At 40.6% G+C, this 18,138-nt stretch overlaps 1 protein-coding gene across 2 annotated transcripts in view; it reads right to left on the minus strand.

Moving 5' to 3' along the window:
- Positions 1-18,138, minus strand: part of LOC126268159 (uncharacterized) — a 449,091-nt gene that overhangs the window by 9,392 nt on the left and 421,561 nt on the right. Inside the window, exons 1-2 of one of the 2 annotated variants that reach the window (XR_007549105.1) lie at positions 3,076-4,418; positions 2,804-2,890 (exon numbers count right to left, since the gene is read on the minus strand). Coding sequence is in view for 1 of the 2 variants with exons in the window: in XM_049973708.1 (XP_049829665.1) it covers positions 2,796-2,890 (95 nt within the window). In the remaining variant the exon portion in view is untranslated. Of the gene's footprint in view, positions 1-2,795; positions 2,891-3,075; positions 4,419-18,138 lie in introns of those variants that run through there. The other variant, XM_049973708.1, reaches the window with a different exon arrangement.

An 18,138-nucleotide genomic window follows, 5' to 3' on the forward strand; every position in this document is an offset into this window, starting at 1 on the left:
ATTGCTGTAACAGTCACATTGTGGGTTTTGTTAATGAATTTTTTGTGTGGTTTCCTTCTTTTGGAAACATTAGACTTTATTTCAGAGGAAAAGTCTATATTTGTGTTATGTATCAGGTAAATTTAATGTACACATTTGTGTACAACAGGTCCTTAATGGCGTAAAATAGGAAACATAACCTAAACTTTGCCTCAGATGTATTTGCATGGTGATGGTAGTTATGTGCGGTATTTTTTTTTTCAGTAATTTCAGTACCAGCAGCAAGGAGGAGAACAACTGACCAGTACACATGATTTTATTTTATATTTCTGGCCTTTGATTTACAAATATGGGTAAGGAATATCTTTCCGTGGAGAAAGATTGGGACTTGATTATGAACATAGTTGAAAATGGTGATGTTTCTGACATTAGTTTGAGTGGAGATGAGGATGACAGTGTACCACTTATTGAAAGGCAAGCACCACAAATAGTGAAACGTGTCGGAGCAGATAAAGTGGACGTGAATGATGTGTGTAGAAACACAATATCTGAAGATAAAGATGACGGAGACGTGGTGGATGCTGAAATGAACTCTTTATGCAATGAAAACAACCCAGAATTGAATAACCCGTGTGATAACATAATGTGACACCTAAAGAACCCATAAAATGGAAATGCAAGCCTCTAGGTACCATGGCAGAAACATACAATGCTCCAAATTTTGAAGAATCTGTCTTGTATTCTCCAATACAATACTTCAAAAGATATATACCAGATGATTTGTTAACTAGCATGACAGCACATACTAATATTTACGCATTACATCAAGGCAAATCCTCATTCAAGCAGACAACAACTCAAGAATTAGAGGTGCTATTTGGTTTGCAAATATTGACTGGCGCTTTGAAATTTCCCAGTTTACGAATGTATTGGGTTACAAGCCTGAACAAATTTACACTTGGTGAACAATCTGGAGAAGCCACCTGAAAATAAAGATAAATTTTACAAATTCAGGCCAGTTTACACAGCCACTCGAAAACGCTACAGTGAACTTCCCGCTCGCTGTTCGGGAGTGGAATAGTAGAGAGATAGTATGATTGTGGTTCGATGAAACCTCTGCCAAGCACTTAAATGTGAATTGCAGAGTAGTCATGTAGATGTAGATGAGAATGTTTGTGTGGTTGAAGGAATTATTCCTTTCACTGGGAAGTTTTCTGCAAAGGAGTATGTCAAGGGGAAACCAAGTCCATGGGGAATGAAAGTCTTCATGTTGTGTGGCAAGAGTGGAATAGTGCATGATTTCCTTTTGTATCAAGGTGCTACAACTGAACTAAATGCCACATGCTGTAAAAAATTTGGATTAGGTCCTGCTGTTGTTTTAGGATTTTCTGTTCCACTCTCAAAAAGTAAAGGTCATAAATTATACTTTGACAACTTCTTTTCATCTTATCATCTGTTTCAAGTTCTGAAATCTCAAGGCATCAATGCAGCACGTGCTGTCCATCAAAACAGATTTGGAAAGAACTTGCCTTTTTCAGATGATAGAACAATAATGAAACAAACCAGAGGTTACTGTAAAGAAGTCACTAGTGCTGATGACATTACCATGTGTAAGTTGTTAGACAATAGGCCAGTTGTATTGTGTTCAAACTTTGTTGGTAAAGGCTTAGTGGATGAAGTCAAGCGTTGGGACAAAAAGCACCATGAATGTGTGACAGTAGAAAGACCTGAAATAGTGAGAAGATATAATCATGCAATGGGTGGTGTGGATCTATTTGATCAATAGATAAGCTACTACAGAGTTTTCATCAGATCTCGAAAATGACCTTTGCGTATGATTTTTCACCCTGTTGGCTTTGCCATCGTGCAAAGATGGTTGGAATACAGATGAGATGCAGACAATCTGTCTAACCCAAAGAAGAAGCAAATGGACCTTCTTTCCTTTTGTATCAGGGCAGCAGATGGATTGATACTGTGCCAAAAGAAAGTGACTGGAAAGAAGAGGGGGTGTCCGTATGATGAAGGACTGGCTTCAGACATGAGAGTCATACCAAGAAAAAGAGGAGAATTACGACCAGCTACAGAGATACAGTTTGATTCCATTGACCATTTGCCTTTGCATGATGTAGGAGCTCCAAGTCGCTGCAAATTTCCAAAATGTACAGGGTGTCCAAGAATTCAGTGCAGAAAGTGTAAAGTACATTTGTGTCTCCAAAATGACAGAAATTGTTTTTTGCAGTTTCATACTAAACCTTAAAATCAGGTGTTGACCATTGTTGTTTAAACAAGAATGTAATATGGAATAATTTTTATTGTTCCCTCTGTTTTAAAGTGGAATAAAGAGTCTCATAATTGATCCATACTGTTAACCTCCTTAATGTATGACATGAGGCTAGAGACCTGACGAACACATTTGTGTACATTAAATATCTAGAAAAGTAGAGATCATACGAAATTTTTTCTTAGAAAAATGTTGTTAGGAGACTCACCGGAATGTAAAAATGATGTCAGACATTTTTTTTTACAAGAAAATAAAAGTCAGGTCTGAAAGGGTTAAATGATTACTCTTATACTACAACCCCCCATGTATTGCTCACACAGGGATTGTGAGGATAGGATTAGGTTAGTTACTACATGCACAGAGATATTCAAACAATCATTCTTCCCACACTCCATATGTGAATGGAACAGGAAGAAACTCTAAAACTGGTACAATGGAACATAGCCTCTGGATGCATCTAATGGTGATTTGCGCAGCAAATACATAGATGTAGCCATGCAAAAACATGGCACAAAATTGTTGAAGGTGTAATTACCTCTGTAAGAAGCTACCCAAGTGGCTTGTTGATGTGAGTCATCCAGCTCATGGGATAAATCAGGCCGTCTCCTTCGTCTTCTCCACAGTTTACCGCTGAAACAAAGATTTTTTCCCCTCTGTGCAATTCTTTAACAACACAAACAAAAAACAGAACACTTGCAAAAATATGGAAGCTCACCACTGTCTACAACTGCAATTTTACTACTATACCAGTGCAATCTACAATTGTGTAAGTCAAACACACATTCATTTATGTTTAGATGTACATATGTATGCACCTTGTTTCCTCGAGTGAGTGCAGTCCCATTTTCTTTATTTTTTTCACTGTCTCGTATGAGCAGTGGATTAAATCTCTTACGTTTTACTCGAACACTATGACTGTATATCGATGTCCTACAACTTCCAATACCCAAGTACTTTCCTAGAAGTTTGCGTACGTGCTGCTTAGGCGCACCAGGATTGCAGAATGTCGCTATCAGTTGCTTTCTGCACAAAATCTAACTCCACGATACCGAAAGGGTAGTTAGCAACATTTAAAAAATTTGAATAAATTACAAACTTCAGTATTAATTAACTACACGTCGATTTCCTCATTGTAAAGTTTATGAAGACTTAACATCAATGTATTTGACTCCGTCGATAACCAAATTAGGAAATATGTCTTCCAACATAAGGCACATGAACTCAAATTCTCTCGACGAAGCAATATTATTAACTTTCAAACGTTTCAAATTTTCAAACCGGTAAAAGGCAGATAAGCCACGATAGGTTACTTGTTTACAGTCGCTGATGTCCAAATATTCCAGCGTCCTTAATTCGCCACTTACTTTGTCTAGGCACCAATCATCAATGTGTGCACAATTACTTAAATTAAGCCACTTCAATCGTTTAAGGTTAACAAAATTTCGGAGACCTTCGTATCTCAGTTCCGTGTTGGAAGCGTCAACTGCTTCCAAATACATATTAGGTACATACTTGTTAGGCAAATCATACTCGTCGTTTTCATCTTTCTTAATCCACTCCGAATGGTCACAGAATTTTACAGAACCGCCTCTATGCACGATGAAATGTGCTGTGGCTAAATCACATCCTAGTATATCGTGTCTCTCTGGAATAAAACGCTGGAGGTGATCTGCGTGACCTTCTTTAACATTGGCGAACCACTGCTTGAATGAAAGAGGGCCACGAAAGAAATTTATGATGTCTGGGCCTATAGCCTTCCCCTCATCCGGTGCAAATGCTGTCAATTTACTTCTCCATTCACCTTCCTTTTTCTGCCATGGAATTCTTTTTGGGAGTCCCGATTTAGTATCTGATGACGCAAACCTTTTATCACATACTCGAACCATACACCTCAATGTCTCCAATCGTTTAAAAATCTTTGACATTTTGTACAACAAATTTCAACGCATTTTCTACCACAACCCACTGTTTACACCGCACGTAAACACCACTGATGCAGAGATGCGCGCTACTTGCCATGCAAAGATCAGTTGCGCCAAAGTTGTTAAAAAGATAAACCACATGCCTACCAAAGAGGAATGCACACAACTGAACAAATAATAATCACATGGTAAAGCTAAACGGCTAAAGTACAATGCATGATACTGCCCGTCGTCTTTACATGCTGATACGATCAATACAGATACATTCAACTCACGCTTTCTCATGTAGTTACGCCCGTACCACAGCCCCGTGGAGTCGTCTGCGCAGACGCATGGGAAACTAGACGCGTGCGTAAAACTAAGTATACTGTAGGCATGCGCAACTCATTGCCTTATCGTTCAAGCTTCAAGCAATGTGCACCGCGTCCCATTCTTAGCAGCGTTTCTTGAAATGCAATGCAAAAGAAAAAGGAAACGCGGAGGCGACTATGACTAAAACAGTATCTAAATAACAGAAGTACTATCTGCGAAAAATACAAAGTACTGGAATGGCTAAGTTTTTCTAGCAAATCTGAGAAATCAGAACACGATTTCGATCCTCTGCTTGTGAAACTGAGAACTTTTCGCTCTAGGCAAGATACTTTTGTACGTAATACATTTTCTGTGGCCGTAATCGTGGCAATAACATTGTTAATTGCCAACCGGCGACTCATATACTAGTTTGATTGAGCTATTTCTTAAGCATTTCAAAACAAATATGTTAGTGAAAATGCTTGAAACTGGGAGATACTTATGGGATGTCCTTAGTGCTTATGTGAAAATTGGTTAGCGTTCATTACGTCATTTTTATTTCATAAAAAAATTGTTTACATAGCTTCACTCAAAAAGATTATAGATTAACAGCCATGGACTAGACAAATTCGGGTGTCACAGACCCCACATTCCACTATGTCACACATTTAAAAAATGCTACACCTGAAAGGGCACAGAACAGCAACCAGAACGAATAAGTTTTCAAGAAAATATTCAGAGTATAAAGGAGACGCCATAGGAACGGGGTTGGTTTGGGTGTTGGCCGAAGTTATGTAGACTCATGAGGTATCACATGAGCTCATGTGGAGAGCCATGAGGCGTGGCAGTGCTTTGGCGGTGACCATACATGGTCACATGATACCCTGTAGGGCAGTGTCATGGAAGGGGCGACGCAGCGTGCCACACAGATAAGAGGAGGGTCGGCGTAGCCTGTGGGGGAGTTCACTTCAGAGAGTGGTCCAGGGGAGATGTCTGTATAGCTCAGGCGCAGTTCCTGGACTTTTAGTATTCACTCTGGCTTTGCTTGTACTCAGACTTAGCAGCATACCTCCCTTCATGGGATTTTGCAATCAGGAGTTGTGTATTTTCGTTCAAGTCTTGCTCAGACAATCTATTAGAGATTGTAGTTATTCAAGTCTTGTCTTTATTTGATTATTTCCTGAAAAAGTTCCATAACTCTCTCAAACTTCCAGTAAGCCACGTCCACATTAGTTGACTGGACGGACCTTCTCCAATGTCACTGAGCGTATAAACTGCTCACTGGATGTGACATGCAGACTGTTTTTCTGGTGCTGGGTGTGTGGGCTTAGTCATGGAATCAGTGTGCAGTAGTCATGCCATAAGCTGAAGGAATAGATCACTTCTCTTTGGATTATCAAACATGCTCAGCCCGACATCGAGTAAAAGGACAGGCTGGCTTTGAGAACCATTTTTGCATTATTTGGATAAACTGTGCACAGGACAGCAGTAGAGTCAGGAACCAGGATAGTAAAAGAGCTCCAGAGAAAAAGGCGAAAAAGAATACAGTTCCTATCCCGCACCAAGAAACAGACGGTGTCTGGAAAAGACAAAAGAAGAGGCCAGGACCAGTCCAGCAGACAGACGGCACCTGGGCACGGAGCGGTCATCACTGAAGTTGGGCAAGGGTGTTCGGACACTCCAGAAAGCAACCGGGGGCTGCCGACAGTGGCGTGAAGTCACAGGTGCTGTGTAGAGGTGGTGCAGTGGCACCGGCAGTTGCGGACAATGGCGTGAGGCTACAGCTGACAGTGTGAGGGCAGCCAGTAGCATTAGCAGCTGCAGCAGGCAGCGTGAGGTCGCAGGCGATGCAGAGGTGGTGCAACAGCACTGGCAACGGCAGACAGCAGCGTGGTTCACACACGGCGCAAGTGCAGGCAGCGGCAGTGCTGGAGATGGTGGTGCAGTGCACAGTCACAGAGGGAACACATCAGTAGCAGCAACAATGGACAGTGGGGCAAGGGCAACACTTTGCAGCAGATGATACACAAAAGTAGCTGCAGCTGTGAGAATTCCGATGGCGAGTTAAAAGACTTGCAGGCATGTCATAATATGGAGACAATGTTTGTGGCACAGGTTCTGATGTGCCTGAGTCACAAAGTAGGCAATTTGTTAGTTTGACAGATGTGCTAACATTATTACTGAAATTGTCTGATGGCACTAAGAACACTCTGAATGAGTTCCTTGACAATTGTGATCTGTTATTTTACTGTATAGCGCTATTAATCAGAGATCTAAGTGCCACTTGGCGAGATGTGCACGCCATTTAACTAGAAAACTATGCTGGTGAAAGGTCACTAGACTTCTATGCATGTCAGATGTTTGCAAGTCAGCAAGAACATGGGAAAAGTATAGCTTGATGGGGCTCGAGGTTGGATACCGTGTGGCACCATTTCAGGGAAGTGATCAGAGGTACCATGCGAGAACTGGAACTAGAACAGCTTAACAGTGTTTATCCAAGGGGTGTATGAGGACAGGATAAATACAACTGTGCATGTGTGAGATGATCAGCTAACGTTAACAGAGGCTATATAGTTAGTTCTGACAGAGGACAGTGCAAGAGCCTCGTCCTGAGAAATGATAATCGCCCATGGTGCTGGTGTGGTGCTGTGGACTGAGAAGAAATCTACTAAGTGTTTCCCATATGGGAAGCCAGGCCTTATGGCGTGGGAGTGTTGTGCAGATAAAATAATATGATAGATGGGACCAGGTTCTACCAAGAGAAGGTGGGGAGATGGACCAGGTGCTCACAGTGTAGTTCGCCAAGTCATAAAGGCCCATGTGTGCATCTGAAGTCTATAGCAAGTTTAAATGGAAACAAAATAGTCATTACATGAGAGACTGCCCAGAATGTGTTTGCCATGCACAGAGTGCATATAGGAGCAGTAAAAGCCAGGAAAACTAAGTAACAGTGTAAGAAAGTAGTCGCTTTATGCTTTACCTGGAAAGATATTAACAGTCAACTGTGAAAGTAAAAATGAGTTTATACAATTAGAATGTCATGATGGCATTACTATTTGCCTGAGATTTCTTGTGGATTGTGGTGCACAGATAACCCTAGTTAGGAGAAGTAGTTTGAGAAACGGCAGAAAGTGTGGTCCAGCTGAAAGTATTAAGATTCGGGGAATCACTAATACAGTTGCAAGGACAGAGAGAACTGTAATTCCCGATTTATGAATGCAAAACAGAATGTAAGTGACGCATCATTTCCCCACAACTGGGGAAGATGCAGATCTTTCATTTGATGGGCTGGTGGGCTGAGACTTTTACAAGGAACGAGTTATAATCAGTTGTGCCACTGGAAGCCTGTGGGTTCATGGGGAAGAGGTCAGAATGAAGGCGGAGCAAGAGTGTATACTCTGCTTGGTGCAGATTGGTATTAGAAGTCTGAAACTTGCTAATACAGTTGTGCAAGTACAAGGAAGAAAAGGCTCTTTAAGAGAAACCTCAGAGACAGAGCAAAAGGCATGTGAGGAAAGGAAGATAGAGTCACAGGGTGAGCTCTAGATAGTACATTCAAAGAAAATAGAAAACGCGTGTGAGAGACTCTTAAGCAAGAAACATGTGGAAAGACAAGAGCAAATAGTGACAGAAACTCATTAACTGTCGGAAAGCAACACAGGCAGACAGCATGGAATGCTGGAGGGAAGCTCATGTTATAGTACCAAGTAAAGGAATTTTCCCTTGATTTTAATTCCAAAAAATACGCACGTCATTGGAGAGCAATAGTGGCGACTCGTCATTGACTGTGAGCAACTTAATGAGATCTCCCTAAATTCAGTGTATTCATTGCCAATAATAGGTGGAATTCTTGATGGTCTAGGAAAGGCAAAGTACTTCTCAACCTTCAACTTAGCAAAGGGCTGTTATCAAGTCTTATTAGGCAAACAGTATAGAGAAGAGACAGGTTTCAGTAAGCCTTGTGGACATCCATAGAGGAACACAATGTGCAGCTGCTGAAGCTATTCAAGAAGCTTGGACTCTGCAATTTAAAGCTACAAGTGGACAAGAGCAAGTTTTTGTGAAAGGAAGAGTACCATTTGGGTCATATGTTGTCATCCCTGAGCATGAGGTCAGATCCACAGAAGGTCAAGGTGATAAAGAAGTATCCATAGCCCAAAACAATGCAGCAATTAAAGGCTTATTTAGGGGTTGTGGGATACTACTGGCATTTTATAAGCAACTTCATCAAAATCATGAAGCCATTGCATGAATTGTTAAAGAAAAATCTGCTTTATGTCTTGAGCAAGAAAACGCTTTTCAGCATTCGAAAGAGAAGCTGATCAGTCCACCTATACTACAGCACCGACTTTGTAAGGGACTTTATAATTCCCACAGACACTATTCAGTCTAGTAATGAAGTAGTTCTAAGCCAGGAAAAAATTGGAAGTGATATACGTGTTGCGTACACCTTGAGTTCATAGGACAAGGCAGAAAGAGGGTACAATATGATTGAGAGGGAGATGTTGGCCCTTTTTTTGGGCAGTGAAATATTTTGACTGTATATTTGTAAGAAAGTTCCTGCTATGTAATGACCACACCCCAAACATAGGTAGGTAGTATATCAGATCCCTCTTCCAGGTTGATGAAATTTAGGTTAAAGCTGGCGGAATATGACTATCAGATCCTGTACAGGAGTGGCAAATGAAACCGAGTCACCAACGCACTCTCATGAGTGAGAAAGGTCAGGGTGGTTGGTGCAATAGCCTAGGTCAAGACATGGCAGAAACGGAAGCCGTGGCATGGGTCAGGGACTCACTGGCAGGCGACAACAATGGGGCTGTTGGTGCACATGAGCAGCTGAAAGGCATGGCAGACAAGGGCGCAGGACACAAAACAGCTGATCTGAGAACAGTAAAAGATTTTATTTAGGAATGCAAAAACTGTATCAAGGATATAGAAAAGTGTATCTAAGAACAAGAGACAGTTGGGTTGGAAAAGATGGAAGAAAAGCCACAGCATTAAAATAGTTTCATGATTCTCCCACTGGAGGACACCAAAGCACAGGAAGAACCTATGAGTGAAAAAAGAAGGACCAATAATGGAGTGATATGAAGAAAGACATAGAAAAATATATCCAGAAATGAGAAAGTTGTCAAAAGAATAAGCCCACCAGGAAGCATGTAAAGATGCCTCTAGAGATAATGAAAATGCCTGAGCACATTTTTGAAAGATGTGACATTGACGTGGTATGATGTGCTGTCAAAGTTTATAGTAGCTGAGCTCTCTGAGAGGTAATATGTCAACACAGTAGCGAGGTTGTTAGTTGAGAACATTACACTGAGGTATGTAATACCATCTGTATTGCTAAGTAACATGGGAAGTACATTAATGGTTACATTCCGATGCTATGCAAATAGAGCACGGTCAAATTGGGACAGTTGGGTTCCATTCGCAGTTTTTGTGTATAATACAACATTGTATAGTGCGCCAGGTTATACGCCACATGAATTCTTCTTTAGAAGAACAGGTAACAATGCAGGGATAGTGCAGAAAGATCCGGCTGGAGTGAAGTATAATTTTGATGATAATGTGGGAGAGCTAAAGGAGCACATGCAAGAAATGCACTGATGTGCAAGGATACAGAATACACAGTGTAAGATACAAAAAAATGAATATTATAAGACCCAGAATCCAAAGGAATTCCATTGTGGTGATAAGATTCTATTGTTTGATGAGAATGTGGGACAAGGCAGATCACATAAGTTGGATACACAATGGGAAGGTCTGTACATGGTGGTATGAACAAAGGAGCCTAATGTTGTAATCTGTTTGAAAAGAAATAAATATCTCACAGTACATGCAAACATACTGAAGGAATCTTTCTAATTCCAGATGTCAGCATCATACTGTTTCATCAGTGTTATCCTGCTGCTCATTGGGGTTGAGCATACCATACAAGAAACATGCACACAAGTAATGAAGTTCAAGTTGTCACCTGGACTGTATTATGACAATGTGGGTTGAGAGAAAATTTACTGTGTAATGTGGAAAATTGTAAGTTATTTTAATGTAATGGAACTGAGAGATAAATTTGAGCATACTGAGGTTCTCACTAGGCAGGCAATCAGGGATTGTAAATACAGGTTGGCATTATTGAATACGAATGCAAAAAAGTGGAACTTGCATTAAAATGGCACATAGGAAAAATAGAAAAGACATTGTGTCTTATTGGGTAATTGACATGGCATGAATCCCATATAACAAAATGAACATAGTAGCATTTCAGAACAGTACTTTCAAAAGGTTACAGAGAGCCATAATTCTGATCACCATTAATGAACAGCTGATACAACTGACAGGCATTTTCAATGACACAAAACAGGAAGACAATATGTTAATATCAACACTTGTCAATGCTCAGAATCAGAATCATTGCTCTGGATGTTTTCATTAATGGAAACATCTTCATTTATGTGTTAATTGTCCTAATGATAGAGAATGATATGTATAACCTCTACAAAATACTACCATTCCCATCAGAAGTGGACAGAATAAGACATTTATTTATGTATACTGACCTGAGAAAGAGCTGTTGCTAATTGATGACGCAAAATGACAGTATGTGTAGTTAAGCAATGAGCAAGTACAGTGTAAGACAGTAGATCAGAGCCCCAGAATATGCAGGTGCACTTTTGTACTTTCATTCATGTATGATCATGAGAAGTGTGAGGCTAAGATGCTAAAACCAGTGCGAGAAACTCTGAAGGATTGCATGCAGAAGCTACTAGTATTTAACGAAAGTCTGTGGACATCATTAAGTAATAATGAATGGCTGTTTGTTGCCCCTGTAAATCACGGCATTACAGTCACCTGTCATGATGGAATTCCCACAGATATCATGCTCCGAGGCACAAGGAAGATAAAATTTTTAAGTAAAGGTCGTGGGTATAGTGCTCGGATGCTAATACAGTATGAACATATAATATGAACAAATGCCTCCAGTAGTCAGAGGAAGCATATAAGTGAACTCAAGCTGTAACTGCCAATACAACCTGCAGTTAAGCAGTCAGTTGACCTAACAGCTGTGGGATGTAAGTTGGATGAGCTACAAAGTGAGACTGAATATCTTGAAAGAGATGCCTTCAGCAACTTCTCATTAAGTCATTTCTCTTTCTGGAGTTTCATGGGCTCTGGTATAGTAATATTATGTTGTCTACACAGATATTGTAATGTTGCCAAGACTGTTTTAAATGTGTGTGCAAAACAATGGGTTACAATTGTTGCAGAAAAATTTTGCAGAAAAATATATGATAAAAACACCATCATAAATCAGTGTCCAGAGGGGTACGTAGTCATCCTTCAAGAAGCACATCTAAAGACAATGAAGAGAGAATTTTTGACAGATGTATAATGCCTGCTAGACACATTGGAAGTGAAGTTAGAAGTGGTGTCTATTAAACTGTTAAGACAAAAACAGACAAACGCTGAAGAATGATGACACTGGTAGAAAGTTTGAAAAAATACTTTCAAGTACTAAAATTGTAATTGTATTGTGAAGTGTACATCAATGTATCAAGTGTAATTCATTGTAAAGTTGATTGTAAAATAGTATGTATGCCCATCCTATCAGAAGAGAGAATTGGTAGGATAATACGAAATGTCTCATATCGTAAAATAAAATTATCTTTATTCCAGGTATTAGAATATGTAACAATGATATTAAAAACAAAGATTCCAAGACTTACCAAGCGGGAAAGCGCCGGCAGACAGGCACATGAACAAAACACACAAACACACACACAGAATTACGAGCTTTCGCAACTGGCAGTTGCTTCGTCAGGAAAGAGGGAAGGAGAGGGAAAAATGAAAGGATGTGGGTTTTAAGGGAGAGGGTAAGGAGTCATTCCAATCCCAGGAGCGGAAAGACTTCCCTTAGGGGAAAAAAAGGACAGGTGTACACTCGCACACACACACACATATCCATCCGCACATACACAGGCACAAACAGACATATTTAAAGGCAAAGAGTTAAGGGCCCTTAACTCTTTGCCTTTAAATATGTCTGTTTGTGCCTGTGTATGTGCGGATGGATATGTGTGTGTGTGTGCGAGTGTACACCTGTCCTTTTTTTCCCCTAAGGGAAGTCTTTCCACTCCCGGGATTGGAATGACTCCTTACCCTCTCCCTTAAAACCCACATCCTTTCATTTTTCCCTCTCCTTCCCTCTTTCCTGACGAAGCAACTGCCAGTTGCGAAAGCTCGTAATTCTGTGTGTGTGTTTGTGTGTTTTGTTCATGTGCCTGTCTGCCGGCGCTTTCCCGCTTGGTAAGTCTTGGAATCTTTGTTTTTAATATATTTTTCCCATGTGGAAGTTTCTTTCTGTTTTATTTACATCGTCATTAACAATGATATTAAGTGTAAAATGTAGAAATGTAAATGTTTCTCATACAGGGAAATATTTATTTATATGTATTTCTGTTGTGGACAGTTGTAAAGCAATTTTGTGTGTCCTTTGAACATTATTATAAAGCAAATGTTTATGTTTCACCATTAATGGAATAAAATTTATGAAAAACCTTGTATCAAAAACCTGTAACCACTGACGACAGCACCTACTAATTATTCCCTAAGGGGCATCGGTGTTGTATATTTAGAAAATGCAATGCCTAGAAGGCAACAGAGCAGCCGCCAGACTGAATAAGTTTTCTAGAAAGTTCTCAAAGTATAGAGGAGATGCCACAGGAAGGGTGTTAGTTTGGGCATTGGCCGAAAATGCTACGTAGACTCATGAGGTATCACATGAGTTCGCTGGAGAGCCAGGAGGCACGGCAGTGCATTGGCGGTGACCATGTATGATCACATGAGGCCCCGCATGATGGTGACTGGAAGTGCAAACATGGAAGGGGCAATGCAGCCTGTGCACAGACAAAAAGGCGGGGTGGTGCAGCCCACGGGAGAGTACAGTACAGACAGTATTCCAGGAGGAATGTCTGTATAGGTCAGGCACGGGGCTTGGACTTGTAGTATTCACTTTGGCTCTGCTCACACTCATACTTGGCAGCATACCTCCCTCTGTGGGGTTCTGCAATCAGAAGCAATGTATTTTCATTCAAATCACTATCCAATTCTTGCTCGGATGAGCAATTAAAGATTGTAGTTATTTGAGTCTTGTATTTGTTTGATTATTTCCTGACTGAGTTCCATAACGCATTCAAACTTCCAGTTAGCTATCTTCATGTTAGCTGACTGTGTGGGCTTTTTCCAGTCTCAAATGTCACTGAACATCTAGACCACTCACGGGAAGTGACATGGGACCATTTTTCTGGTACCAGGTATGTGGGGGTGGTTGTGGAATTAGTGTGCAGTTATCATGCCACGAGTTAAAGCAATAGGTCACCTCTCTTTGGAATATCAAACATGCCCAGCTCAACATTATGTAAAATGACTGCATGGCTTTGAGAACCACTTTTGCATCACCTGAATAACCTGTACACAGGCCAGCAGCAGAATCAGGAACCAGGAGAGTAGAAGAGGCCCTGAGAAGGAAAAAAAGACGGTTCCTATCCGGCACCAAGGAAAAGAAGGCGTCTGGAAAAGTCAGAAAAAGAGGCCGGGTCCAGCCCAGTAGACAGGCAGACAGAGCCTGGGGATGGAATGGTCATCACAGAAGGTGGCCTGGGGTATCCTTTATGAACCGTCTTTCAGCTTCTTAGACAATCATCAGATTTTTCAACTTCTTTGTTGAGTAGCTCCAACAGTGTCATTTTCTTCACTTTTCAGATTGTCAGGGTTCTCAATTGTTGCATTATTATGTCACCATGGCATGAATGTTCATCCACAATTTTCGCATGCACTTTTCATAAATTGCTACGCCATGGATTCTCTGTTTTTCTTCTTCAAGACTTACATCTACCTGTTGTTACTGCCCAGCCATGCCCATACCAGCAATCTGGCCATCACATCTCAAATTTTTGTTCAAATAATCTTTAAAAACGGATTTCTAAATGACTTCTCTTTGCCAATAATTATCTATAAATTTCAGCATGCTTCCTTTGGAGTCAGCAGTCATTGCACATAAGGCAACTTAATGCATAACCGCAAGACGTAGCAGTAAACTATATATGGGAACCAGCTGCCTGTTGTCTGCCAAATAGTGCTAGAGATTCCTGCCACAGAACATCAATTCCCACTAAACCAGGGAAGCAATGCGCTATGACACACACACTCCAGTCTGAACAAATTACACATGTGCAAATAATTACCTATTTATTTCATACCGCAAATACCTTATAATGGTATAAAAGACATTTGTACTCGTAATTGTCTTTCCTGAATGTCTGAAAATGTTACAGACTAACATCAAAAGTTCTCATTACATCAAAAGACATAGAAAGTAGTATACACATGCAGATTTACAATTGTTGATCTCAGCTATCAACAATAAAAGCAGCAGAATGTCTCCTCAGTAACGTGTATGAAGAATATGAGAACAAAACACTCACTTGCGCAACACCGTTAGATTTAAGCAAAGCATTTGACTATCACACATGATATAGTGATAAAAAAGCTAGAGCGTTGTGGTGGTGTAGATACACCGTTACAACTGTTTCAGTCATACTTAAGCCACAGGGTACAGTTGATGAGGGCGAAGAAATGAAAGTGAACACCTATGGAACTAAAGAGAGTTTGACAGCATAAACAAGCAGAATTGATGGAGGTAAAATGCAGAAATTAATACAGTAATACACTGATGTCCAAAATCAAAACAACAAACTGCTATTTCCCTGCCTTGTGTGTGATTCACTGTATACTCACAGAAACAGTAAACAGATATCCTTCAATTGTACCAGGGCTACCAGTGACCACCAAGACCTAGCAGCTAAGTCCTGGCAAGCTACAGGCTGTACAATCTGAGTTCAAGAAGAAGATTTCTGTCAAATCCACGACAAGATCTCACAGTGCTCGGGCATCACCTTTGCAGGTAGTAAAGAAGAAGGATAGCTCTTGGAGAATGTGTGGCAATTACAAAGGCTTAAATGCTTGCACAGTTCCGGCCAGATGACTAGTTCCCAACATTCCTGACTTTAACAACAGTGTGGCAGACTCTTGTATCTGATTGTGCAAAGGCTTTCTGACAGATCGCCATGGAGAAAAATGATAAGCATAAAACTGCAGTTACTACAACTTCTGGACTCTTCAGACATAATACAATGCCCTTTGTGCTATGAAATACTGCCCAAACTTGTGAACATGCATGATTTGTATAATGTGCTACAAGGGCTTTCGTTTGTATTTTGTCACATGAACAACATCTTGGTATATTCTAAAACCAAAGATGGACACTTCAAGCATTTATGTGCACTTTTCAAACAGCTAAAGAGTTATCGTGTCATGGATAATCAAGAGCTGTGAGCACTGTACTGCAACAGAGTACATCTCCATAAAGTGATAGCCTCTGGAATTCTTTTCAAAAACCTCTCTATTGAGCAACAACAATAGAGCACATCTGAAGGGAGCCTCTTGGTATGTACTTAACTGTAAAGCATTTCCAGCCTTGGGTAGAGGGACAAATTTCTACAATTTTTACAGATCACAAGCCTTTAATGTATATATTCCAACATGTGACGAACTTAATTCACCATGACAGTGTAGACGCACTGAGCTTATTGCTCAGTTCACATCTGTGCAATCAGCCATTTGCAGTGGCAGGGAGCCTGGACCTGCACATTGCTTTGCCACAAATGCAACTACTGCAGACAGAGCCATCTATGAGCCAAATGGTACATGAGTTAGCTAAAGTTAATGTAAGATAATATTGTGGCTGATGGTTCGTCTCAAATCTGGGCAGCTGTCACTGCTATTGACTGGGTAGCAGAGCAAGAGATGAATACATTCCTGCTGCTGTGTCCTGTGAATCCTGGATTGACAAGATTATGACTTGAGTATTGGTCAATGCACGGCATCAGTCAACAGGTATAGTGTGACACTTCAAATAATAATATTCATCCCTTCAGTTTTGTGAGGTGGCAATGCACCATTTTAATGCATTTCATAACTTACCACACCCTGGTATCAAAACTTCTGTTGAACTGCTGGCAGACAAAGTGGTTTGGCCAGTGATGCAAAAGATAGTCAGCACTGGATACAGCGTTGTAGGAAGTGACAAAATTGCAAGACTTTTAGACATGTTTTTGTCCCCATAGACTTCTTTCACTCACCTTCGGGAGGATTCTTGCACTTACATGTTAATTTATGGGTCTTCTCCCCCCCTACAATGGGTTTCGCTTTTTGGTGACTGTACTAGACAGATTCACAAGGTGGCCTGAAACCACGGCAGTACCAGATATTTCTGCAGTTTTGATTGCCAAGGCCCTCCTAAATTGTTGGTTCTCAAAATTTTGCATTCCACAAATTACTACAACGGACAGGTGTAGGCAAGTCGAGTGACAATTATTCAAACAGCTTTTGAGAATGAGCAGTTGCAAAAATATTTGAACCATGAGCTAACGTCTCACCAGCAGGGGAGTCAGATGCTTTCGTGCACAGACTGCATGCACATGTTCATCATCTCCTGCCAAAGAATCCAGTTCGACATGTCGTAGACCTATTTTCTTTCACAAAGATTTATTCAGGTGCGATTTTGTGTGCCTAAGAGATGACACAGTTAAAATACCTCTATCTCCACAATTTACAGGCTCTTTTAAGGTTATAGACTGCAGGGAGAAAACATTCATAATTTAGAGAAATGGGAAATGAGATACTATATTGGTTGAGAGTCTCAAGCCTGCTTACACAGAAAACACTGTCTACAGCATTGAACAATCCAATTCAACCCATATTTCAGTCACAAAATGTAATGCAAAATGCATGAGACACAGTGCCTATTCCAGTTCTTTCTAAAAACCAGTTAGTGTATATGTGGCCTGGCAGTCACGTAACTTTTTACTTACTAGTTAGAAGAGCTCCTGGGTTTTGTAATTGTGTCAAGTAAGGAGGGAACTGCATGAAAAATTATTGTTACATGGCAAGACCTTCTGAGCCAAAGCTCTTTGAGAGGGGAGGGTGGGGGGAGGGGCTGATGTGGAGGCATCAATAAGCTCATTAGTGATTCATCACTATTATAAAAATGGTTTTTGTCTTTGCTAATGGTAGCTTCTTCGGTATTTGTGTGTGATGGACTATGTTTTAGTTGTGTAACGTGTAATTAATGCAAAATAAAATGTTAATTGCTTATCAATTGCATGTGTATTTGAAGTGGATCAACAATTCCAAGAGAAATCTCACAAGGTTCAGTGCTTGGGCCTTTTTTGTTCATTGTGTCTATCATGTGTGGGCAACTGGCTCACTGTGGGCCAGATCAGGTCCGCGATTGGTTTCAATTCAGAATGTGGAAGAAATACATCAGAGAGAGAGAGAGAGAGAGAGCAAGGTGCTCACATTGTACTCCACCCAAGACACATTTTTCAGTATTTCCATCATCACTCAGCTTCCCTTGGTTTTGGAGCTCATGAGGCAGACTGCTGAAAGATTTGCTTAATCTGCACATGCCGATTCATGCATGCACAAGCCATTTTGCTGTCTTTGGATTTGTACAACAAAGAGAAATACATTTCCAGTCAGTGAACAAATTTACGGTGTAGCGTATTTGGCTATGTGCGTGTGGAGAGCAAGGGAAACAGCTCA

Source organism: Schistocerca gregaria, chromosome 4 (assembly GCF_023897955.1).
Source record: "Schistocerca gregaria isolate iqSchGreg1 chromosome 4, iqSchGreg1.2, whole genome shotgun sequence".
Classification (NCBI taxonomy): domain Eukaryota; kingdom Metazoa; phylum Arthropoda; class Insecta; order Orthoptera; family Acrididae; genus Schistocerca; species Schistocerca gregaria.